The 26,684-nt window shown below is 38.5% G+C and overlaps 2 protein-coding genes across 2 annotated transcripts in view; both read right to left on the bottom strand.

The window, feature by feature from the left end:
* LOC310643883 (zinc metalloproteinase-disintegrin-like protein H3) overlaps positions 1-26,684 on the bottom strand; it is a gene marked incomplete at its 5' end in the record, with an annotated part of 78,019 nt that overhangs the window by 47,968 nt on the left and 3,367 nt on the right.
* Positions 1-26,684, bottom strand: part of LOC310643889 (zinc metalloproteinase-disintegrin-like NaMP) — a 35,362-nt gene that overhangs the window by 5,580 nt on the left and 3,098 nt on the right. The window contains exons 3-15 of the mRNA XM_083368554.1: positions 25,841-25,919; positions 23,957-24,033; positions 21,796-21,994; positions 20,348-20,410; positions 18,046-18,117; positions 16,922-17,091; positions 14,945-15,029; positions 13,143-13,273; positions 11,755-11,932; positions 10,348-10,437; positions 9,301-9,496; positions 7,847-7,949; positions 5,392-5,521 (exon numbers count right to left, since the gene is read on the bottom strand). Coding sequence (XP_083224680.1) covers positions 5,392-5,521; positions 7,847-7,949; positions 9,301-9,496; positions 10,348-10,437; positions 11,755-11,932; positions 13,143-13,273; positions 14,945-15,029; positions 16,922-17,091; positions 18,046-18,117; positions 20,348-20,410; positions 21,796-21,994; positions 23,957-24,033; positions 25,841-25,919 — 1,573 coding nt within the window. The remainder of the gene's footprint in view (positions 1-5,391; positions 5,522-7,846; positions 7,950-9,300; positions 9,497-10,347; positions 10,438-11,754; positions 11,933-13,142; positions 13,274-14,944; positions 15,030-16,921; positions 17,092-18,045; positions 18,118-20,347; positions 20,411-21,795; positions 21,995-23,956; positions 24,034-25,840; positions 25,920-26,684) is intronic.

Here is a 26,684-nt window from a genome sequence, read left to right as displayed (position 1 = left end):
ACTTCACCTGATCTTGATTCTATCACTTGAACACATACAGTACAAGTAACTGGAGTTTGTTACCGCAAGGATTTGAAAATAGTTCAACCATTTTTGGTAAAGCTCTTGGCTCTAATGTATTCAGATGGACCCACCCACCGCCTAACCAGTAACAAATCATTCTGTATTGCCATATGTATATGATGTATTGTTAGAGATTCCTTCTGAAACAGAACGTGAATAAAACACTATCAGTGTTTTGAATTTTCTGGCTGACTGAATGAGCAAAATCCAACCTCTTTAATGTCAGTTGATAATTCACCTGATGATTTACCTCATGATTGCATGTAAATTCTTGATGTGGTTTATTCCAGAGGACCAAATTTGAAAATCAACCTTTACTAAATGCAGAATTAAATTTGTTTATTGATGGAAGCAGCTACATCTTTGATTATCACAGTGTAAATTTTGGAACAGAATGCATTGCCTTTGAATATGCCAGCTCCAAAAGTAAAACTTCTTCCATTAAAACATCTTTTGCAATTGGCAAAAGTAAAATAGCCAATATTTTTTCTTGGCAGCACATATACCGTGGAGCTTTGTGGCTGGGAAAAAAAATTAATTACAGCAAAAAGTTAGTCAGATTAAACTTGGAGAAGAAATATTGCAGATTTTAGATGCCATCTAGAAGTTAAGAATGATTTACTAGTACGATGAAGAAAGATGGGTCTTTTGGGGCTTGAAGGAAGCCAAGCCTTCTGGAAGGAGGATCACCAACATCAAATTTGAGAGAAGCTAGTGATTCATCCAAAGGCTATTTCTATGTCAATACAGTGCCCGAAGCCACAGACCTGAAAGTCAATGTCAAAGATTATCAATAGAGTAAGGCAGCACTTTCCTACACAACTAAAATCTGTCATTGCCTAGAATTAGCCCAAGATATTCAATAAGCTTCTTTCAGGTTTCATATGGTGTAAAAAGACAGGAAGAAGTGATTCCTGATCTATTAAGAAAAGGTTTAGAATTGCTTCAGCACTTCTAAATGGCTTCATTGAACTGGTGACCTGTATCATCTCTCTTCCATCTTCCTTACAGGGATACCTACATGTTAAGAGAAAGGACCAGGGGCTTTTTTCCTCATAGAACGCTCAGAACGGGGTCCCGGCACCTTTTTGGGATGGAACCTTATAGGGTAGGCAAGGCGGGTTGCATGACATGTGTGAGTTCCGGCACCTTTTTCTTTTACAAAAAAAGCACTGGAAAGGACCATCCAGAAAGTGCTGCAAGGAGAAGCACCATTTTCTGAGAATAATAATAATAATAATAATATTTGCATTTGTATACCGCCCTTTCCCTGAGGACTCAGGGCGGTTTACAGGGAATTAAAATCGAAACATACAAAAGTTAAAACCAATTAAAAAAGCATTAAATTCACCCTGTAGATTAAAACCCCAGTTAAAATTTTCTCCTCAGCCTGGGCCCGAGAGCTCAAAGAGCCAGGTCTTCAGGCCCCGGCGGAATGATCGGAGGTCAGGAGCAGTCCTCAGCTCTACCGGCAGCTGGTTCCAGAGGGCAGGCGCTCCCACCGAGAAGGCCCTATCCCTGGGTGTCACCCGCCGGCAATCTCTCACCGGCGGAACCCTGAGCAGACCCTCCCTGTGGGAGCGCACTGGGCGAAGGGCATTTGATGCCGGCAGCAGGTGTTCCCTCAAATAACCCGGACCCAGGCCATGTAGGGCTTTATAGGTGATAACCAGCACCTTGAATTTCACCCGGAGGGCAACCGGAAGCCAATGCAGCTCGCGGAGTAGAGGTGTTACATGGGAGTATCGGGAAACCCCCATTACAACTCGCGCGGCCGCATTCTGCACCAGTTGAAGCCTCCGAGTGGTCTTCAAGGGCAGCCCCATGTAGAGAGCGTTGCAGTAGTCCAGACGGGAGGTCACAAGCGCATGAGTGACTGTGCGTAGGGCGTCTCGGTCCAGATAGGGGCGCAACTGGTGCACCAGGCGAACCTGTGCAAAAGCCCCCCTGGTCACGGCTCCTATGTGATCTTCAAAATTGAGCCGTGAATCCAGGAGGACGCCCAAGTTGCGAGCCCTATCAACGGGGGGTAACACCTCACCCCCCATCGTTAGAGGTGGAATAACTTGGTTAACCCGAGACGCCGATATGCACAGCCACTCAGTCTTGGCGGGATTGAGACGAAGCCTGTTTCTCCCCATCCAGACCTGAACCGCCTCCAGGCACCGGGACATCACGGAGAGGGCATCACTGGGTTGGTTCGGGGTGGAAAGAAAAAGTTGGGTATCATCAGCGTACTGGTGATACCCCACCCCAAAACCACGAATGATCTCGCCCAGCGGCTTCATGTAGATGTTGAACAGGAGGGGCGAGAGAACCGACCCCTGAGGGACTCCACAAATGAGAGACCTCGGGGCGGATCTCTGCCCTCCTGTCAACACCGACTGCGAGCGGCCCCGGAGGTAGGAGGAGAACCACCGTAAAACGGTGCCTCCCACTCCCAGCCCCCTGAGACGCCGCAGCAGGATACCATGGTCGATGGTATCGAAAGCCGCTGAGAGGTCTAATAGGACCAGGACAGAGGAGCAACCCCTGTCCCTAGCCCTCCAGAGATCATTCACCAGCGCGACCAATGCCGTCTCCGTGCTGTGTCCAGGCCTGAAGCCCGATTGGTACGGGTCCAGATAATCAGTTTCCTCCAGGAACAGAGGGAGCTGATGCGCCACCACACTCTCAACAACCTTCGCCAGGAAGCGAAGGTTGGAGACTGGACGATAGTTGTTTAAAACAGCCGGGTCCAAAGCAGGCTTCTTGAGGAGGGGTCTCACCACCGCCTCCTTCAAGGCGGCAGGGAAGACACCCTCCTTCAAAGAAGCAGTTATTACTGCATGGAACCAGCCTCGTGTTCCCTCCCGAGCCGCATAAGCTAGCCAGGAGGGGCACGGATCCAACAAACAGGTGGTGGAGCTCAGTCTCCCCATGATCCTGTCCACATCATCAGGGGAAACAGGGTGAGAAGGTGAGGCATTTTGTTTTTAGAAGAAATAAACAGCCCTGGACATTCAACTCATTTGTTATGACTGTTTTTTGAAGGAAAAACAAAATAACAAAACAAAAAGGCTAGATGCTTACTTTTTCTTCTACATAGATTCAGGGTAATATGGAAAATCTAAAGCAGCAATGCCTCCCCGAGAGTGTTACTGGATGGTAGAGATTTTTCTTTTTATTGATCTGCTGGTTTTGCTGCCAAAGCTGGTTATTTGGCAGTGCTGCTCCCTGGATTTGAATGGGAGCACTAAGGAATGACCCAAGACAGCTTTTGGATGGCCATGGATCCTGCAAAGGGGAGTCTTAAAGAGTGAACAGAAAGTCACTGGTCATCCATCTTCCTCTCGGTAGTTTGTTTTCTTAAGCATGCCTGGGTTTTAATTTTACTTTTTGAATCTTTTGTTTTACTTCACTTTTACTTTTAAAACTTGACCAGCTAACTGAATATTGATTTATTTTATCTATTCTTTCTCCATTTTCCCTTTGATTTATGTTGTTGTTTTTAATATTTTTCTTCTTCTTTTCCATAAAGGAAATCTGATGTCTTCTTGGATAATAAAAGTGATTTCATTCAATTTAAATCTATATTGGTCTCTCACCACAGCTTTTCGCAGTTGATAAATTTGCAAAATATTTGAAGCTTTTTTTAAAAAAAAATATTTAACTTTGGATGGAAATATCCAGAAAATATGTTCCCTGTTTCTTTATCTATTTTTTTTTTTTGCTTTATTTCAACATTCTTTGTTTCTTGTAGTCTCTTATCCATCATTGCTATGTTACACCAAGTAACAATGTATTAGATTGCAAACAAGCAATTGTGGCTGATATGTGAAGAAAGACCATTTTGCAACACACAATACCTAGTTGAAAACTATTTCTTATATTTTGATGAAATGATAATGGCTGCAGAAAATATCCACATACATGTAGCTCTGGATAAATTAGATTCACAAAAGGAATGTGATTTGAAAGCAGCAAAAATGTTCGAAATAAATATGGACTGTACAGACCTAGAACTGAGTTGATTGCAGGTGGTTCCCTGAAGTTAACAATGCATATATATATATATTTTTACAATAGTGGGAATCTGACCGAGTGGAAAAGTGATAAATTGTTTTTTTTTTCCCTAGGAGAATTGAAAGTGATTGGGAAAATGAATTTATCATACTTAATGCCGCTGGAGTGTGTGAAAGCCCTAATAAGCAGGCATATACATAGAATGAAGGCTACTGCTAAGCTTGTAAGCCGCCCTGAGTCTTTGGAGAAGGGCGGGATATAAATGGAATTAAAATAAAAAATAAATATAAATAAAATTATTATTAATAATAATATAATATAATAATAATAATAATAATAATAATAATAATAATAATAATAATAATAATAATAATAATAATAATAATAATAATAATAGAGCAGCAGTGGGCTAATGCCTCCTTAAGTAACACCAGCTGCCTGCAATTAGTGCAGGTTCGCATCCCGCCAGGCTCAAGGTTGACTCAGCCTTCCATCCTTCCCAGGTAGGTAAAATGAGGACCCAGATTGTTGGGGGCAATAAGCTGACTTTGTAATAATGCCGCTGGGGGTGTGTGTGAAAAAGCCCTAATAAGCAGGCATATACATAGAATGAAGGCTACTGCTAAGCTTGTAAGCCGCCCTGAGTCTTTGGAGAAGGGCGGGATATAAATGGAATTAAAATAAATAAATAAAATAATAAAAAACTGTGCTTTGGGGGGAAAATAGACTAACTTTGGACATTGCATTTATTATTTTTAACCAGACAATGATTGATAAGGTATGGTATTAAGAAAAAAAAAAGTGAATATTTGATCAAGGACAAATTACTGTTAATTCCTGGGATGATTTGGGATAGATAAGTTGCTGTGGTAAATTTTCTACACATTGATCAGAATAGCAGTTTGCTAGCAAACTTTAATTTTGCTTGTTTCATTATTGTTATTCTTGTTAATTGTTTTGTCATTAATATAGTATATAGATGACAAGTTAATAATTTGTAAATAATTTTAGTAGTTCAAAAAATTCTGGAGATTGTTTCTCAAGAGGTGAGAAAATAATATTGCAGTAATATATTAATATTCGACTAGGGGGGATAACATGTGTAAATGTGTTAGGATTTTTTTTTCAATGTCTTGTTTTCTGTTTTTTCTTCATTGTTTTCTTAAAATTTTTGAAGTTTTGTATTTAAAAATAAAAACAGAACCAAACAAACAAAGAAAATCTAAACCAGCTTTCAGCAAGATCCATTGCAAAGTTATTCCAGTGATCACCCATTGGAATCAGATCTTCCAACAGACAGATAAGAGCTAATCTTTTACTAACCATTCTTTCTCCACATTTTGTTCCAGGTTCAACCATTCCAACATCTGCTTGTTCTTTTGAAAAGTGGAATTTGCATGAATTGTCTTCAGTCGAATCATCTATGCAGTATAACCTGCCACATTTAACATCCCTGAAAAAGAAACAGTCAATTTCTTCTAATTAACAAAGTGGATTATGAAGATGTCTGTTTCTTTGCTCATTCGCAAATATTTATGTTAAAAAATAAAAAAGAGAGATGGCAAATCAGAAGCTTGCTCAGCCTCAAAATGAACTGGTTTGCCTTTAACAGGTAAATGAAAAACCTCACAAAGTTTTTCAAGGTTTTGGGGGAATTAGAGAAACACAGTTTCTGTATCTCCAACTAACTCGCATGGTTTCCCTGTTTATGAAGGTGAAGATAGTTTGAGTCAGGATTCTTATCATCAGAGTAGTAACATATCTATTATCCACGTGGAAAACTCCTAAAGCAGATTTAGGATGCTTGATTTTTTCAGATCTCTAGCCTAAATTTCCAATAATCTGTGACTAGTGAATGATGGGAGTGTCAGGTGAGTTGAAAACTAAAGGTTTAGGGCAATTGCTCTAAACATTAGAGAGAGAAATTGTCCTGAAAGATGGCTATTACTCCATTTCAATTTAATACAATTATGAGAGAGAAAAATAATTAAGATTGAAATTGGGATATATAAAATAAGGACTGCTCTTCTTTAAGTAGGAAAAAAATGGCACAGGGTTCTGTGTGTTTGTGTAAGAGCTAGAGGCAGAGTGAATTTACACACTTCATGAAAAGGTACTACAGCTTATTGTTTGTATTGGGTTCAATGGTGCACATCTCACCATTGTGGTTTCTAAGTCATGGATTATGACTAAGTGCAATACATATACATATTCTTGTGGCTCCATATTCTGCCTCCCATTGTTCCTGACCCTCCTTGTGGTTCACGGAGGAGCTACGAGTTCTGAAAAGGGCCAAGAGATTCCTAGAGAGCCTCTACTGTAGAGGAAGAGAAGGGATGACTCTGACCGATCATGACTTAGAACCACTATGGAGGCCTACCTCATGGTGGAAAGTGTGGTGAAACATAAGTATTTCTCTGTTCTTCTTGTGTCCTCAGAGTGCCACTCTGTGGCCTTGTTTCAACTGAACCCTGGCAAGACTAAAGGGCACTGAGTACTTTGGGGCTCCAGGATCCAGGACTTTTCATCTTTAACTCTGAATGGGGTTGCTCTGCCCCAGACAGATCCAGTCTACAACTTAGGGGTTCTCCTGGAGCAGGAGACAGTCATGGCTAGGAGATTCACTAGCTGCGGCCTTTCGTTTATTGACCCCCCAAAAATGTCCCCGATAATACCACTGCTCTGTGAGCTGCATTGGTTGCCCGTCTGCTTCTGGGTGTTGCAATTCAAGGTGTTGGTGATCACCTCTAAAGCCCTTCATGCCATATGGGTCCAGGTTACTTGACCTCATCCACTGGGATTGGCCCATCCCACTCATGCTGGTAGAAGCATCCTGCAAGTCCTGTCAGCCCAATTATTCCAGCTGGCTCATGTCCAGGAGGAGTGCCTTCTCTGCTGTTCCTTCTGCCTCAACACCTTGCCACCCCAATTTGAGGTTGTCACTGTAGTGTATGCAGTCCCAGCATACACAGGCTGTCAGCTCAGCAGGAGGCGCGCGGCTGGACAGCTCCAGCCTATAACCGCATTTGGCGGGAAAGCCTGGTTTAAACAAGTTTGACAGCCCCGGGCTATAGCCAGTCCTGGCGGGAAGCCAGGGTTTAAATCTATTGGCTACCTGCACTGGCGGGAAGCCCAGGTTTGAATCTATTGGTTGGCATTCACCTGGGCAGGTATAAAGGTATGCCAGGTAACCCCTTGTGTTAGAGCGAATCCTGACTACAATAAAGACTCACTGCACACCAAGCTGAGCATCCTTCATTTGTGAGACCACACGATTCTACAGTCACTATAACAGGATCTAGAATTTGCATTGCTAAGCAAGGCTATTGTTAATTGAGTTGCACCTGGTTTTATGACGTTTCTGCCATGGTGGTTTAGTAACTCACTACAACAGTTAACTGAATCACATGGTTCTTAAGCAAATCTGACTTCCCCCTTGACTTTGCTTGTTGGAAGCTGGCAGGGAAGTATCATCATGTGATCTCAGCTCACTGCATCCCTCGTAAACGCATGTTGATTAACATGTATCTGAATTTTGATCACATGACTATAGGGATGCTGCAACCGTGTAAGTGCAAGGACCAGTTGTAAGACACTTAGTAGTGATGTTTCTTTGTAACCCAAGATGGAAAACAAAGGGAAATTAGCCGTTCAGAAATTGGCTCACACTTCTGTTGCTTTAGCCAGGTGATAGAATCAGATTCCCACCTGAAAACATTTCTTATATTATCCTTAAATGATGTCATCATCATAGCGGGAAATAATTTAGAGTGCTTACTTTGGTTCACATGGAATGTTTGTATTGTTTTCCTTTCTGCAGTAGCCATAATCGTTCCCTTTCTGGTTACTCAGAAAACATTCATCTGGAGCCTCTTTTGCCTCTGTAAGAGGAGAGTGAGGAACAAATACATGAGTGTGTAACATGCCAGCAGGATTCCAAATCACCACATGCCACCTGATCCTTTTCATTAAAGGTAAAGGTAAAGGTTTCAAAGCCGAAGAGCCAGCGCTTGTCCGAGGACGTCTCCATGGTCATGTGGCCGGCATGACTAGACGCCAAAGGCGCACGGAACGCTGTTACCTTCCCACCGTAGTGGTCCCTATTTTTCTACTTGCATTTTTTACGTGCTTTCGAACTGCTAGGTTGGCAGAAGCTGGGATGAGTAACAGGCGCTCACTCTGTTATGTGGCACTCAGGATTCAACCCGCCAAACTGCCGACCTTCTGATCGACAAGCTCAGCGTCCTAACCCGCTAAGCCACCGCGTCCCTTCCTTTTCATTAGGGACCCCAAAATTGTATTGGAGATATTCTATATACAAATCATTACTGCATCACTCATGTACAATCAAGAAAAATCTCCGTTTCCTGTTTCCCAGAAAAATATATCCTTTATATGAAAAGAAGGAACTTGTTTTCAATAACTTATGTTCCTTTTTGAACATAAAATCATGGATAACATTTTGGGATAGTCTGCCATTAAAGTCATGAGTGATCAGTGACAAGAATCACATCTTTAACATCTGTTTCTTTAATTACTATGCCAAATTTGAAGAAAAATTCAATCTTAGGGTTTGAATACTTTTAGCAAACAGTCCCATATTCAACCTCCATTATCTCTGCTTGAGAAAGGTGGAAGGCGATGAGTCAGTCACTGACCCTAATTAATTCTTAGAAGAACAAAGCTAAATGGAGAAAACTCTAAGCTCGTGACAGGTTCTTCATGTTATTCTTTGTACTTTTCCAGTAGTATTGGCTTACTTCACAATATCCATTGATTTAAGACAAAAAAAATTGGACAATAATTTTGAACTGTTGCTGTAATATACAACATAGCCTATAAATGGCATACACACATACAGTTCACACATGTATTTTCTCAGATCTTTGTCCACTTTGGAAATGTATCCACAACCCACAAAATCACCTTCTCCCAAAGTCCAACTTTCCAGATTTCTGGTCTACAACTGCCATCATCTTTGACCATTGGCCATGTTCTCTATGGATGCCTGGAGCTTTAAAACAAAAGATGAACTGATCTGGAGGACTGAGCTATGAAGCTTCCAAAGAAAGAACTTCATCTTGAAAAAATTATGCCATCATGACCCACACACAAATATAACAGAAATAAAATGATGATTTGCTATGGATACCAAGGGAAAAAATACCTTTGATCAATTGCAACAACTGTCTTTTATAACAGCACTATTCTGAAACCCTAAGATTGCCTTACCTGGCCCAAAGAGAGCAATACATTGGTTGGTCAAAGTGGGACATGTCCCCCTGAAGCAGTAACCCAAGTTGTTTTGGCATGGATGTCCATCGTTATGGAAGTAATTCATGGGACACTCAGCAGATAGGCCAGTGCAGAGTTCAGGCAAGTCACAGTCATCCTTTGCTGCCCGGCATAGTTCTCCTGCTGTCTTAAACTAAGGGTGAGAATAAAGCTATCACTCTTTAGCAGCAGAGATCAAAGAGTCAAACTATGATTCACAACACATTTCAAAGCCTTTTCTTCATCTGTCATGAGGATTACCAAGCAAGGTATCTCTTCAATGTTACAAATGGATTCCACAAATTAAGACATTGTGTGTCATGCCAGCTTCTCTTATTTGCTATGAGAAAATGATTGCCATGAGAAGCTCAATTCCTAAACCACAAGTTCTACATGTTGGCTGACCATGAATATCAATGAAAATCAATTTGGTCCTTATGAAAGAGCAGTGAAATGTTATTTGCTGAACTTTTGCGTGGTATATTTTTATTTCCTTACATGGGAAGAAGCATTCATAGCATGTTCTCTCACGTGCTGAAAACCCATGACTGTTTTCTGTTCCTGTGAATTTTGGCTTATGATGGAAGTATGGAAATAACCAAAGGTTTTCAGCCTCTCTGCTCAAAAAGTTTATTATTTATTTATTTATTATAACCTTCCAGAAATCAGGAAGCTGAGTTAGCGTCACCAATCCCAGACATTGCCCATCCTTATTATATTGGTTTTCGATGCAAACTAAGTCTAAGAAGGATATGTATTATTTTCATAGACATGACTTAACATGCCAAAAAAAAAAATGCATTTTAGTCTGAGACAATGCTGAAATTTTGTTAAACTGTCCTCCCCGTGTTCATAAGGGTCAGGTAAACTGGAGGAAGGAATGAGAACAGGGTTAAAATGTTTTTGATCACATTAAACAACCAAAAGATACTACATTTTCATATTACTACTGTAGTAAGGAGCAGGATAAAATCCCTCCTAGTGTTCAAAGTAAACAAGTCTTACCTGGCATTTGTCACAACAACCCCCATCTGCGCACTCAGCCCCAGGTTTCAGTTTACAAGTTGCAGCTTCGCAGCACTCGTTTTTACATATCTGAAAACCACAATGTATCAAATTATGTCATAGGTTTTTCTGCCTGCTCTTTTTTAATTGGTCTATTTTGAAGAGGGAAACTGCCAAGGACGAGGATATTTCTGCCATGTGTCCCCTCTTATGGGTTCATTAGAACATGAATATGACTAATAGCAGCCTGAATGTTTGTTTGTTTCTTTTTTCAAATAGATGATGCCGTATCTACACAAAACATCTGATATTTCCTTTGTGAAAAGAATAAAATGAACAAATAAAAATATCCTCCCCTCCAAACTGTGAAGTTCACATAACCTGCATTCCAAATTTTTTGCTTATTCTGAGCAATTTTCTACTCAGGTTTCCAGCCTTTGAGGTAGGCCAGAGAAGAAGCACCAATCATGAATATTAAACTACCTTTATTGTAAGGTTATGATAACAGAATCTTTCTTGGCTGAAAATACATTTCTCCCTTCATCGTTATGGAAAGATGGGTGAGAGGTTTTCCTCTTGATATGTTTGTCATACCCCATTGCTTCTGTAGGCTAAGCTACTATTTATGTGAGCATTAAGTAGCCTGTTTCTCTTTCCTTTATCTCTCAAGCACATTAGCAGAAACAATTACATGTGTATTGACTCCATTTAAAAATCTAAGGAGAATACTTCAATAAATTAGTGTTTGTATGAAAAATTACTATTAGGGAGCAGAACAGAGGTTGAAGATCTTTAAGTTATGAGTTAAAGCAGCTCAAGAAAATAGTGGGATAGGTAATGTGTCCATGCTGCAGGATCCAATCTGGGTCAGTCACCAGGACCGGAGATTTAGTTTTTCAAGCTTTCAGACTTGTGCTGGAGCCCATCCTCAAGGAACTTCTCTCACACAACTTCTCTCACACACATTCTGTTCATAAAGAAATTCCCTGATGATGGGCTCCAGCACAAGTCTGAAAGGTCAGAAAACTAAACCTCTGGTCCTGGAGATTGACCCAGATTGGATCCTGCAACATTATCCTAGGACACACATATTTGACTTCATTCTTAATGTGGCCATGTCAACAAAGTAGGGGTTTTCAGTAGGGAAAGATATTATTGGAATGGTAAAACACCCATTTTCCCAAAATGAGATATCAGTTCTCCATTTGTGTACAACTGATTTCCCAAATCCAAGAACACCATGCATACATGTATGTACATAAAGGTCACATACCTATGCCATTCCCAAACCAACCTCTTGGATGGCTCAAACCATTAAGAAAGCTAGATGATTTTGCAAGGATTCTCATTTTTGACATAGTTCCTGAAATCAGCCTTGATTTTTTTTAAAAAAAATAAAACCCTTACCTCTGGAGAGCCACAGTCACATTCTTCTCCCTGTTCCACAAAGCCATTCCCACAAACTGCATTTGTAAGATTATCTGTTGTTAAGGGTTCATTGAAAATGCATTGTGAAGCTTCAGTCATGATAAAATTCTTATAATACCATAAACTGCAAGAGCTGAACTCCTGGGGCGGTAGAAGGCTGTAAAGATGAACCAATATAAGATTGTGACATCATCTAATTTGGACCAGAACAGATGTCATTGATCTATGCTCATTTAACAAAATGAATTGCAATGAAAACTCCATGTCTAATGGGCTGCCTTTCGTTTTCATTTTAGTCAGCCTCTCTGTGGAAAAGGAGACTTGAAATTATACAATGATGTTGCTGATGGGATGAAGAAGAGGTGGCAATAATTCAATTAAAGGGAAAACAGTGGAATTGTTTCTTTTTCTTCTTTTTGGAGAGGTTGAACTTTTTATAACAAATAAATGCTTTCAGACAAAGGGAGAGTTAATATACTTATTGGAATTCTGCTCTAATATCATATCTAATATCATGAACATAAATACTTTGGCAATAAACTACAGTATTTCCTTCCCTTCCTCTTTCTCCTTCTTCCAACAAATGGTGACCACATAAACCTAAGATGCTGCAACCATCATAAATACATATTGGTTGCCAAGTGCCTGAATTCTGAGTCTTAAATGAGTGGATGCTGCATCAGTTGTAAATGAGAGGATCAATAATGTCTTTCTATCCCACTGTAACTTTGAATGGTTGCTAAACAAATGATTGTAAGTTGAGGACCAGCTGTTGGGGGCAATTAAGCTGACTTTGTAATAATGCTGCTTGGGGTGTGTGTGTGAAAGCCCTAATAAGCAGGCATATACATAGAATGAAGGCTACTGCTAAGCTTGTAAGCTGCCCTGAGTCTTTGGAGAAGGGCGGGATATAAATGGAATAAAAATAAAAATAAATATTGCTACCTGTTGATTTCAGCAGACTGCAATATATGAGAGAGACAGAACATCTTATTTTTTCCTATTCTGGCTCCCACTTTAGGACAGTCTTTAACATCTAACTTGGCTTCCTCTTTAATAACAACATCACAGTTATTAATATTTGGTTTCTTGGGTTATGCTTCCTATGCCATTTCTTTAAACTATTCTGTTTTGGAGGAAGCTACTAAATGATGGCTAGTCAATTGTTGAGAGCAGTTCTATCTTTTTATATACAACACATTTTAATGACATACTGAAAATTGACACACATTTGACCAAACCCTACTGTTTTGTAACTCTGACAGTTTCATATTTTAAGCTCTCAGCATACTTAATTTAGTGTTTAATTGCAATCATTTAAATGTAATTTGATTTGAAAGGCATTAAAAGCTTTTCTGAATCCTTACTTTATTGCAGCCTTCATAATGCATGGGCCATCCCTGCAAGTACAGGAATCTTGGTCATGATCCATGCCAAGATTATGACCCATCTCATGGGTCATTATAGCTGCAGTGATAATTGCATAGATGCTGTTATCCTGGGGGAAAAGAGAACATTTTGTCTACAGTTAGTCCACCAAGAAACCAGAAGTGAACCCAGTTAGAAAAAGAGATTAATAATTTACAGGGCTGAGATTGGATTTCTTGCAGAAAGCAATGGTTTCTTCAAAGTTTGATGGTTTCTAACCTTAGAGATGGAAATTTCCTCCACAATTGACTCCTTCGAATACTTTGATAATAAAGTGTCTTCCTATTAGTATTTTTCTGGGTTAAATAATGAAATGTAAATAGAAGATTATCCTCAAAAGAAGTGGAAGGGGTAAGATCCTTTCTCCAGACTGTACTACTTTTTTCATAGGCAACAGGATTTCTTATTATTTATTGGTTTTAACACAGAGAATAGCTAAGAAAATTGCTAAGGATTATATAGGTAGTCCTCAATGTATGACCATAACTGAGCCTGGCAATTAAGGTGATAGCTTTAGATGGATGTATAGTGAGTCATGTCATTTATCACTTTTTTATAGTGGTCATTAAGCAAACACAGTGGTCTTAAAGCAAATGGTCATTAAGAGAACACTGTTGTTGTTTGTTTTCTTTGGGCTGGTTTTTCTCTGAAACCAGAAGTAAATACCCATTTCTGGCAAAACTCCTAAATTACAGTCACAGGATCCCAGGGCATTGGAAATGGCCTTAAATTTAGGCTGATTGCCAAGGGCTCAAAATGTAGTCATATTATGTCAGAACTTCAAAACCAGGGGGGGTCCATAGTAACTTTGAACAGTTGCTAAGTGACCAAATGTAACTTGAGGACTAGTTGTACCATCTCAACATTCTTCAAGTTCTTCTGAATGCATGTGTGAGCACCATGTCTCCTGAACATACACAAATACTTGCATTCAGAAAAAAACTTTAAAGCCCTGAATCTACAGCACAGAAGATAATCAAAACCTCTGCATCCATCTGTCTGTCTGCATTTCTTTAGTTACTAAAACTTACAGGCAACTTCGGTCCAAAAACTACTCAGTGGCTTTGCTACAAGCTAGCATTTTCAGAGTATTGAAGGATGAAATGCTGAACAGATTTACAAGTGAGTTGGTCCTTCTGAATAAAAATGACATTCTTAAGCAAACAAGCTTAGGGTTACCCCATACTGTCAGGATCCTAACTCTGCTTGTTAAGGAACAAAACTTTATAAATTCTATGTGGCTCCACTCTATTCTAAGTGAACAAAGCCAAGTTTCTAAGCAAATCATTAGCATCTTCTTAACTAATGTGGTTTTCTTATAGGTTCTTCAAATATTGGAAGTTTTCTTAAAAGCAGATTTAGTATTCTCTCATTTTCTCACTGTATATTATTTCAGCCATATAAATCTAGATCCTAAATTTCTTGGAATGAAAGAAGGATGATTCATGTTTGTCATTAGGTTTACAATACAAAGAATTGTATTTTCATCTTCTGCTACATACGTACGTCAAAGCATTAAAACTATCTTGTTCTATGACATGTCCAGAATGCATTGTGCCAAAATGCCATCAATTGAGGAAAGACCTGGATTCATAAATTCATAAATAAATGAATTCATAAATAGATATGGATGAAAATGATGTGGATTAAAAATTAGAAGAGTCTTTATTTGTAATAAAGTGATGACTGTATATAAGTTTTCACTGACTACAAACAGGTAACACTTCTCCTTTCTACCAACCTGAATCACACCTGCAGATAGAAGAGAATTACACATTCCACTTATGAAGGCTACTCCCAAGGTTCCACCATTGAAGTGAATACCCCTGTAAGAAAACAAATGAGGGGGATACAATTTATAGAAGATGGAAGCAAAATCTGAAAACTTGAGACATACAAGAATCTCCATGGCTTCTTGCAACCCCTTGCCCGACCTCAGTTCTTGCCAGTATTCAGAATGTCATCGTTCAATTTAGACTCTATCCACATAAGCCATTTAATTAACCTGATCTGTAAGCATGCATTTTCAGGATGCATTTTCACCACATACTAAGTTTGGCTGGTATTAGACTTAGGCTGGGGAGAGGGATTAGCATGTTGCGTGCCAGTCTGTTAAATTAATTTACAACCCCAAATTCAGGTTTCTTTAATAATTAGATGTCCTCTATTAATTTAACTCTGGTGTTATTAGAGACTAGTTGAAACTGGAAAAGCTGGTTGAGTGACAAGCCAAATCAATAGCTGTGGGAAAAATAAAATGGATTTTTTGTATCCTTTATGCTCTCTCTTTCCCTTTGATCTGCCCTCCATCTAGCCCTAACATATTTCATGCATTTGTTATACACAGACCCTATAGGATTGCTCACAATTGTTATTTGTCCAATATTCCAGTATTTGAGGGGCTGTCCCAAATAAAAGGGGGTCAAATTATTGTTCAAACCACCAGGAGGCAGGACAAGAAACAATGTTTGGAAACTGATCAAAGAGAGAAGCAACCTGGAATTAAGGAAAAACTTCCTAACACTGAGGACAATTAACCAGTGGAACAGGTTGCCTTCAGAAATCGTGGGCATTTCATCACTGGAGATTTGTAAGAAGAGACTGGACAGTCACTTGTCTGAAATGGTATAAGTTCTCCTGCATGAGCAGGGGGCTGGACTATAAGACCTCCATGGTCCCTTCCAACTTCTATTCTATTCTATTCTATTCTATTCTATTCTATTCTATTCTATTCTATTCTATTCTATTCTATTCTATTCTATTCTATTCTATAGATATAAGCCAATAAAACTGCCAATTTCCCACTCATAAATTTTATAAAGTATAGGCTGAGCTCACTCTGCTCCTATAAACATCAAGTTCTAAGAGATGAATTCACACAGCCTGCTAAGCATAGGTATTATTCAAGAATAGATATTTTATTATTTTACTTTATTCTTGGTGAGTGCAGCCAAAGCACAGGAACAAACTAATGAGAAGATACCATGAGATATGGGGTAAAAGAAAATACTGTATGTTTGATATCTGTTTTACCTGTTTTGCAACTTATAAGTAAATAAGTGGATAGTTCTACTAATTTATTTGAAAATTTCACATAAATTACGTGCATAATTCTTTTGGAATATCAATTGACTTGGCAGTCTTCATTATTAAACTTAAAGTTTAATTCTGAGACCTTTTGGAGAAAATGATGCTTCCATAAACAGGAAAACCTGAAAATCAGTTTGTTACTGGTAAATATTAAACATGGGAAGCTGTCAGAGCCTGCTGTGCTCTACCTTCTTAGAACATCAATCCAAATTTGTCAAAAAGTCATTACTGCAACTGCCAAAGCAGAAACCCCCAATCAGAAGCCTCTGGCAACTCCCTTTGTCTTCTAAAGTTTTGACATCAAGACCTACACTAAAGTTGTTGCCAAAAGAGAATGTTTAATTGATAGAAGAGGAAAATTAGGAAATTTATGGCAAGATAATCATTTGCATTTCAATTTCAAAACCAGGTGAAATGAAATGAAGCTGAGTTTTTTCCTGCATTCATTCAACGACTTCTCAAAAGTAGCTGTAATCTAAGGAAAAAATGGTTTCCTTTGAACCACAAACAGAGTTCACACATGGTTTATAACATGCAAGACAGAGTGGATGCTCTGAGCAAACAGTAACATTCCCATGATCCTCCACTCCCAGCTGACCCCACTTTCTTTCCCCACAATGAGACATACGTGAGTAACTGAGCATTATCATTCCTTTTGCGCTTCAGCAGAACTGACTCTCTCCATGCTGCAAAGGACCTCACGACGGGTTCCGATGATCCATTGATCGCAATCTTATTTTTATCAGACCAAATTTCTGAGCCAATCAGTGTTATGTGAATATTGAAAGCTTTGTAAAACTGTGGAGTGGATATGGAATCAGTCAGAAACTCAAACACAAATAAACCTGAGACTCATTTCAAGACTAATAGGCAAATGACATTGGCCTGGAATAGATTTAGGAATCAATAGAAGAGAACCTCTGTAGCCCAGGGTTGAACTGTGGAGTTCTTGGTGCTCTCTGAGATGGTGGTTTGCTTGCAGATTTTTAGTCAAGTAATAAAATATCTGCAAGGAAACAACCAAGCTCAGGCAGCACCAAAAACTCCCCATTTTGAGAAATACTAATCATTTATTAAGCAGAAGAAATAAATAAAATGATAAGTAAGAACCAGATGATTATTCTATTTAATCAAGAAAATAGGATGACTAAAGGGTGACTTCATCTACTAATGTTCCTGTTGTCTCCCTGATTCTAACTGATCATCAACAGAAGATGGTCAACAAGGCTAATAGGACAGAAGCAGTACAATATGAGTGGATCTCCTCCCAAGTGCCACAGTCCAACTCATTCTGGTTCCTCTCTCCTCCCTTATGCTCAGGCATCATATTTTTAGTCAGTTTGTTTGGAATAGGCTTACTCTGTCCACCTCTTTCTAACTTTCAAGTTCAGAAGATTAACCAAAGCCCTGAAAGAATCCAGCTACAGAGATGTAGCACTGGTTGAACACTTGCAACAGATTTGGCCTTGCATCCTCCCAACATAGTGGCTATATTTTCATAAGAGGCTTATTAACCTAGTTATTCAACTAACCCATTTTTTGGGGGGATGGCCTTATATGCTGAATCACAAGGTGGCCAAATGACCCAGCTTTGCTGTAGTCAAATCCAGAAAAGTTGAATTCTTACAGAAATTCATCTCCTAAGTCTCTTTACCTGATTAAGTTTGTTGTGTAAACACAGAGAAAATCTGAGTTGAGCTAGGGAGATGTTTAAATTCAAAAAGTGAAATAGGTTTTGCCATATCCTCCTACCTTATTTACATAGTTAATTATATCAAATATTCTTTCCCTTATTCCAGTGGTGTTGCCGCTGTACTTCCTGAACTACAGAAAAGACAAAAAAAAATAATTAAAAAAATTAGGAGGGATTGAAAGAGAGAGAAAAAGAGCAGGTCAGGGAGAGGAAGAGACTTAAAAAATCAGGGAATCTGCTGAGTCAGACAGCTCTCCTCCTGGTTGGAGAAAATTTTGGTCAGCCTACTGAAATGCTTTCCTAAATTGAATGCCATAGTTCCATGTTTAGAGAAGTGTAAGATAAGCATTCTTCACTACACATCTTATTCTTCATGTGTTGTCAACTTGGATAAAAAATAGTTCAGGAATGTTTCAAAGAAACCCACAAAACCTGGGATAAAATAAATTCAATGTGAATCCTGGGTGTCAACCTTTAAAATAGTCCAGACAAGAAGCACACCCAGCAACACCAGTTCTGGATGGTTATAGTAAGTTTACTTTAATAGGGAGGGGACTACAGTTCAACAAAGACAGGAGGTTGTTAGCTAGAGAGCTGACAGCCCAAGTTGGAGACCCAAGTGTTGCGCAATGGGTTGAGCTCCCCTTCTTGCCCCACCCCCTCCTCACCTAGCAGTTCTTAAGCATGCAAATGTGAGTAGATTAATAGGTACCACTTTGGTGGGAAGATAACAGTGTTATGTGTGCCTTTGGCCACATTCTGGCCACATGACCATGGAAAAGGTCTTCAGACAACACTGGCTCCCCCAGCCAAGAAATGGAGATGAGCCCCTTGCCCTAGAGTCAGACAGCTGTAGAGGGAAACCTTTATATTAACTAAACCCTGAAAATCCTGAAATCTCTCCCCTTCACTCCCCCCCCTTTACAGTCCTAGAAACTATGGAGGGTCCCTTCTGATATGTTTTCCATGCTACTCCCTTCTAGGTGCTCAGCTACCTCTTATCTGACCATTGCTTAGTCTGTGAATCTCCCTGTTTCCCAAAGTCATTCCCATATAATATTTCCCAAGAAAACAATGTTTTTGTAAGTTATCTTTTCAGCCAACTTTCTCCACTCAGTGCAAAGAAAGAAATGTTTTGAAATCATAGCCCTAACTAAGCAGTATTCAGAAGAAGGAGCACCGTTAAGCTGAATTTGTAACACATAAAGGAGTATTGGCACATTTGCACACTCTGTGTGCTTTCATAGAAAATCACTGAATTCACAAAATTTCAGTTTATACTTTCACAGAGAAAGATGTCTTATAGCACAAAAAGGAGTTTACATTTTTGTAATAAATAACAAAAACAGAATGGTCACGCTGCTTTGGAGGAAGAACCTGAATTCAAATGACATCAGCCTGAAATCAATTTCCCTGAAAAGAGTTTGCATAAAATGTTCCATTTTGCAATAGTACTAAATGGTACTGATGTTTGAGAGTTCATGGGCTCCTTTTGAGCTCATGAACACAGTTTTATTTTGCAGAGAAAAATGTGCACATATTCAGAGACGTCAAAAGAGTTACTTTACTGTAAATGCTGCATTGCTGCAAATAAGATTGGCTAAGTCAAATGTGGATATTACTTCTCTATTAGCCAAAGATTGGTTTCTATTTGTACTAGTGGTAGTGGAGAAATATATTTAATCTGAGTCATCATATGAACATTAACAGTTATAATATTATTTCAACACAATTAAAAAGTATTTTGAAATTTTATTTTGAAATACGGTAAATGAGAAAATAAGAGAAAGCAAAGTATCCGGGTTTCCCCATCCACTGATAAATTCCTCATGAATTTTGCTCTGGGTTTTAGAATGCTACATTGACCAAGTACAAGAAATGAGTGATGGTTCTCTTTTACTCTTTTGTCGATTTCAAAATTTCATTTATGTTCTCCATATTCAACTTTCTGATCTTGGCATTTCTTCATAAAGTATAATTAAAATTTAGATAGAGTCCAGGAAGAACTAATGTGCAAATTGTTGTTGTTGTTGTTAGCTGCGAAGTCGTGTCCGACCCATCGCGACCCTATGGACAACATTCCTCCAGGCCTTCCTGTCCTCTACCATCTTCTGGAGTCCATTTAAATGTGCAAATTAGATTATAGTTAAATTTCAAATGTCTCTTCACATTGTAAGTATTGGTTGAGTTCAATATCCTAAAAATTATCACAGTATATTTTAATGTACATGTTAAGATACAATCCAGCTAGAATGTTACGTTTGGTAATGTCTTCAAAAATGTCCACATTAAAAAAAAAGACAGAAACAAAATGTTGTGCTCAATGCAGAAAGAAAATGGAATGATATCCAAGATACCTACCATTAAATTGTCCACAACCACATAAAGCTCAATGTATTTTGGGATTGCCAAGAGTTCTTTTTCCTAAACAGAACAGTAAACAAAAGACTGTTTAGACATGTTGCTCCCTGTGGCCAACAGGCATACTGAGTCATCAGATAATTAGAAAACTGCTTGTTATACTCCCTGGTCAATGTCCTTGAAGTTTCAGAAATATTGGTTTTTGAAGAAGATATTTATAGAGAGAGAGCTTGTTAAAACTTTAATGCCTAGAGTACATGTCAACATGTATTCATACCAGGGCTTTTTTTCTCATAGAATGCTCAGAACGGAGTTCCGGCACCTTTTTTGGATGGAACCTTGTAGGGTAGGCAAGGCGGGTTGTATGACATGTGTGAGTTCCGGCACCTTTTTCTTTTACAAAAAAAGCACTGATTCATACTACACAAGAGATCAGAGGGCTCCAATGTTGGGCCCAAGATTGCCAATTCCAGAGTGCAATTTCTCTCCTTATTTTTTGACAGCCATTTTCTTAACTCTGCTGCACAAGATCCAGTTTGAATGAAATGACTATGACCTCACATTGAGACTAGAACATTCAAATAGTGACAATAGAATAACGTACCACTTAAAAACACTACATATAACCACAGCTTGCTGCGGATAAAGAATGTCCAATGGCCAGAAGCACTGAATACAAAAATTAAGCTAGTGAGCGAGCAGCAGGGTTTGGTGTCTACATCTGCATTTTGTTATTCCATTGTAATAAGAACTCCTGTTTAAGTCTACCATATTTTAACAAAAGAAGGTGAGGTTTTGAACTTCTATATATGTTTCAGCCAGTTTCAACCTCTGTCATCAAAAGGAAAGAAGGAACTGTGCTTTTGGATGTAATGTTTTATCTTTGAATTTTTCTGCCTCCAGTAATGGAGGGAAACATTGGGAGTATGAGGGTCATATGTGACCAGATTCAGTTGATAAGTTTTGATTCAAACCTTGCTTCAGTCCAACTTAGTGATTCAAATCAAAATGGGAAATTGAGTCATGATTATGTTTATTAGACATCTCAAAACACTTTGATTTAATATTTTAAACCAGTTTCTCCCTCTATCTCAAGTCCCCTATGCATGCATAAAAGAGGTGTTGATCATTTGATTAAATTTTCTAGACTAATTCAGAAAGTTGAGATGATTTGGTGATTTAATTGAAACCAATTTGAATCAAATCTCAGTTTGTGTGACCATTGAAAACTATATAAAGCTGGAATATGTATTTTCTGTTCAGTGAGCTTCCACATTTTCTTGTACAGTATGCTGAAATAGAATTTTAGAAATGGGGGGTTCATCTTCTATGATTTTTTTCTAAGCAATCCAAGAGAATTTCTCTTTTACTTTACCATTTAGAAACAAATAAATGTAACCCTATTCTCAAACCATGTTATGTACTTGAGGGTTTAATATGAGTCTTACTTCTTCAGGAGTAACAAATCTCTTAGTGGTCTTTTTGATGGGCTCATCTGCTTTCCAAGTAGAGTGGGTTACTCCACAGATTTTGGGGGTCTCATCCTCTTTTTCCAGACTTTCATATTTAAAGACTGCGTGTGCTTCACTGCCAGAAAGCTTCAAGGGTTCAATAAGGTACATCTCACCTTGATGCTTGAAATACCCACTGTAAAAACAATTATAGGCACTTTTTGAAAAGGGTAATCAGAGATGGATAATTAATAGAAGAGAATATTTGGTCTGAACTGTACTGATGATGTTAGCTGGTTGGGTAATGAAATGTCTGCAAGAAAACAACTATTTTCAGAGAGCACCGAAGACCCCTCGATGGATAACCAATTTTTAACTAATCAAGTCAACAGTTTTGAATCCCTCCTTAAAACTCACTGAAATTTTAATTTTCTTTCCTCAGCGCTCATATCACTTTCTCATGCTTCCCAAAGATACAATAAGATATACAAGAGGTTACACATTCTCAGGACAAACATGGAATATCTGTACAATATTTATATGAAGCTAGTTTGGCATGGAATCCAATGCTCTATATTTCCAAGGGCTTGAAAAACGGAGAAAGTTTCTAACTATGGAAGTGTAAGGCTAAACTTGTTTGAAAGACAATAAAACTTTATTGTTATAAGAGTGAAATACTTTATGGCAGATAGATAGATAGATAGATAGATAGATAGATAGATAGATAGATAGATAGATAGATAGATAGATAGATAGATAGATAGATATAGATAGATAGATAGATAGACAGATAGATAGTGATAGACAGACAGACAGACAGAATCCTCTTATACAGTTAATCAATCAGTCTTTATTTGGTCATAGACCAACAGATAATACACAAAAGTCACACAATTAGGATAAAAAAGGAAAAATATAATTGTTCTAAAATATTTTAAAAAGTATTAGAGGATATGCTGTGATGTACTGTACAAACTATAGAACAGTATTTGGCTGTAATCAAGGAAATAATATCAGATTGATCTGATAATAACAAGAATCAGAATCACCAGGATATTTAATAAAGATTGGAAACATTAATTCTTGACAAGCAACTGCATAGAGAAGGCAATGGAGTGAATAACAGTTCAGAATTACAGGGACTTGGAGGCTGAAACATATGATAGATGATTGCATGAACTGGGTACTAATGAAGAGAAGGACTAAGACTGACATGATAGGTTTTCCAATATTTAAGGGGCTGTAAAAAAAAAGAGGGGGACAACATATACCCCAAAGCATCTGAGGGCAAGACAAGTAATGAATGGAAACATCAAAAAGAGGTTAAACCTAGAACTAAGAATTTTTTTTTCATGAAAGTGAGAGCAATTAACCAGTGGAATGGTTTGCCTTAGGAAATTGTGGGTGCTCCATCACGGGAGGCTTTTAAAATGAGATTGGACAGACATTTGTCCAGAATAGTACAGGGTCTCTTACTTGAGAAGGAAATTGGACCAGAAGACCTCAAGTTCCTTCCAATCCTGTTATTCTGTCGCCCTGTTATTCTGTTGTTATACTTCAGCATTTAAGTTATGTTACCTTCCATCATTTCAATTATTTCTCTACCACATGGATACAGTCTCTGTTCAAAGGGGATCTTTTGGTGTCTTCTTTTAGTAACGGCTGTCAGGAGGACATTGAATCTGACTAATGATAATCTGGTCCTTCTAAATTTGGAATCTTTATATGGCTAAGAAATCTAGTTGGTAAGAAAAAGTGAGCAGAATGGCTCAAGAAGTTGTTTCTGGTGGAACTGAAAATCTGCCTGTCTCTTCCTGTACACTTCCTAGCAAGGTGCACAATCTGAAACCTGCTTATCTTCTTTTCCTGTAACATCACCTCCTATATACAAAGGGGACATGGGCTTTGAAGCTCCTCTAGAGAGAGACCTGGTTTAGCTCCCTAAACCTAAGCAGCAGTTTAGCTCCCTAAACTTAAGCAGCAGTCTCTTAAGAGGCAGTTTTTCTTGATTTCAAATAAAATCTGCAGATGTCTTGGATCAAACCCAAGTAATTTGAATGAAAGAAAATTATTGTCTATACTTTAACTACAACAACTAAAAAAGCAGTGATAATATTTTCACTTTTAATAAAATAAAGAAATGATAAGGCACTCTTACTTCAGGCCATCACATGCACTGACGATTGCAACTGAGTCACTATCACTCTGGATCTGTCCGTGATAATAGCAGTGATCCTGTACGGAGGCAAGAAGGCAACACTGGTTAAATATTATTTGTGGTGTGTTTTGTTGAGCAGAAGTATAGATCCAATGTATTCCACCGCATCAGTGAAATAATGAGTAAGACAGCAACTACTCCAGAATGTTTTGATTGAGGGGGACAGAAACTCTGCTTAGTATTGATTGTTGAAAATGAACATAGGATAAACACAAGTCTCTATAAAAGTAAGTCGCACTGTGGGGGGAGCCCAATTGATGGCACAAAGCTGAGAAATTTTGGGAAGACAATCGACATTAAAAAAATAAAATGTTCTGTTGAAGTTACAAGCTCTTTTCTTGTCTGTGGAGATTCTCAGTCACCCAGGTCATAGCTGTCTCAAAAGTGCTGTGTTTTTTTTTTCCAAAAGTCAACTGGATTGCTTTTCTCCCAAAGAACAAAACATTGCATTTATCATCACAACTGATGAAGTTTCTTGGATGAGAAATGAAACATTTTGTTCTTCTTCCTCAAGGAAGAAACAGTCCAGTTGCCTTTTTGGAAAAAAAAAAACAATCTTGAGAAGTTTTTTTCTCTAACAACCTGGTCTTCTTGGAGGTCAACTCTAGTACTGCAACACAGAATTTGCTGAATAAAGTCTTAGACTTGCTGACTGTCCTATGTTCTGAAATCTTATTATAAAATAGGAAAAAAATCCACATTTACTAATCATTAACAAATGCGGTGGCTCAGTGGGTTATGACACTGAGCTTGTTGATCAGAAGGTCGGCAGTCTGGCGGGTCGAATCCCGAGTGCTGCGTAGCAGAGTGAGCGCCTGTTACTCATCCCAGCTTCTGCCAACCTAGCAGTTCGAAAGCACGTAAAAATGCAAGTAGAAAAATAGGGGCCACTCCGGTGGGAAGGTAAAACAGTGTTCCGTGCGCCTTTGGCATCTAGTCATCCCAGCCACATGACCACGGAGACGTCCTTGGACAAGCGCTGGCTCTTTGGCTTTGAAACGGAAATGAGCACCGGCCCCTAGAGTCGGAAACGACTAGCATGCATGTGCGGGGGAAACTTTACCTTTACCTTTAACAATCATTATTTCCTTGAGCCCACACAATGAAAGCTTTGAGAAACATATCACAGATATAAGATGCCTATATAACCTGTAAGACTCCAACTGGTATTGAATTTGGTCCCTAGATCTTCTTGAAGCAGGACCCATGTAGACACCAAAATCAGCAGATTTCTGTTACACATTAAGTAGGAGTAGCTTGTATGACCTTTGAAGATGCTAATCCAGGAGTAGGCAATTTTTGGAGACAGAGGATGCACTTTTACATCACTTTGTGGGGAGGGGGCCAAGGGCCTAAGGAAGCATGTTAGTTCTGTGGCATTGTAACAGGTTCTGATCCATTTAACTACGGAGAACATAGAATGGATTTCTGTATTCTGTAGGAGCAAAGTGAATTCTTCTCATTTTTGGTGTTCCAAACAAATGATTTTGCAGGTATCACAGTAATCTGGTTTAAAAAGCAAAGTAGATCCTATAAACCTGATGTTCTAATAATAAACCTATTTGTGGGAATCACTCCCCCAAATGTTTGCTTTTACTCAGTAGGAAATAACTAGTCAATTGAAATATTGCCCTATTAATTCAATAAGTGGAACAGATAAGTTTTAACAATCCCATACATCCTTATACAGTACATGCTCAATATAAGACAATGCATATAAAGTCCTTCTTGTTTGAATAGCCTGGTCTGGTATATGCATATTTGGAATGTGGTGCACAAATATTCTCAGTTAATTTTATAAAAGTAAGGTGCTCTGGATATTACCTCAACCTGAGGGCTTGTTGTAATTTCTTTGCCATCAGGGGAATAATGAGTCTCGCTGTAATCTTTTGAAAAAAGTCCTCTGGAAAGAATGCAAAGAAGACATTATTTAGCCAGGAATTAAATTGGAACAGAGATGATTGCATAATAAGTCTACAACTATTGTTTAATGGCATTTTAAGGATTTTGCTTCATATCAAAGGAAAGGAACAGGTATTTCAATCTCATGAGGATGGCCTTTTAAGAGGAAGACAGAACATCCTGGATTCACATTAGCAAAGAGATTTTCACCAAGGAAGCTATGCAGTTCTCTTCATCAAGGCTCAAAAGTGGCAAGATTTACTAGGAAAAAGACATTTTGTATTGTCTTTTGTTTGATTCTTCTGATATATGCAACAATCGGATGAAGCTGCTAAGTCTACAAAGGAGAGCAATGTAGTTATCCTTTTGTTTTGTGAAGCAACCTCAAGGGAAAAGATGTCTTGAACCTTCATTTAGAAGCAACTATCCTGAAGTTCCAAAACAATAATACTGGGTCTCTTTCTACTCCTGGTGTTACATTCATGCTGTTCTCTTGGCATTGCCTCCTTTGTTTCCAGACTAGGCATAGCCCTGGTATTCCTTGCTAGTCTCCCACTTCTAGTCCTGCTTTTCTTCCAAGTCCAAACATGGTCATCCAGATGCTATCCTTGAAGTTCTACAAAGCCTTTATATTTAAAAGCTAGAAAAGTGGAGCACTAGAATTTTTAAGGTACACATCATCTAATTTAACAATAATATAAGATAAAGTAGCACATACACACAAACACACATAGGGCAGTTTCTTTGTATCTTTTACTTAATATTA

Source organism: Vipera ursinii, assembly GCF_947247035.1.
Source record: "Vipera ursinii genome assembly, chromosome: 8".
NCBI lineage: Eukaryota > Metazoa > Chordata > Lepidosauria > Squamata > Viperidae > Vipera > Vipera ursinii.
This window is presented reverse-complemented; position numbering and strand designations above follow the sequence as displayed.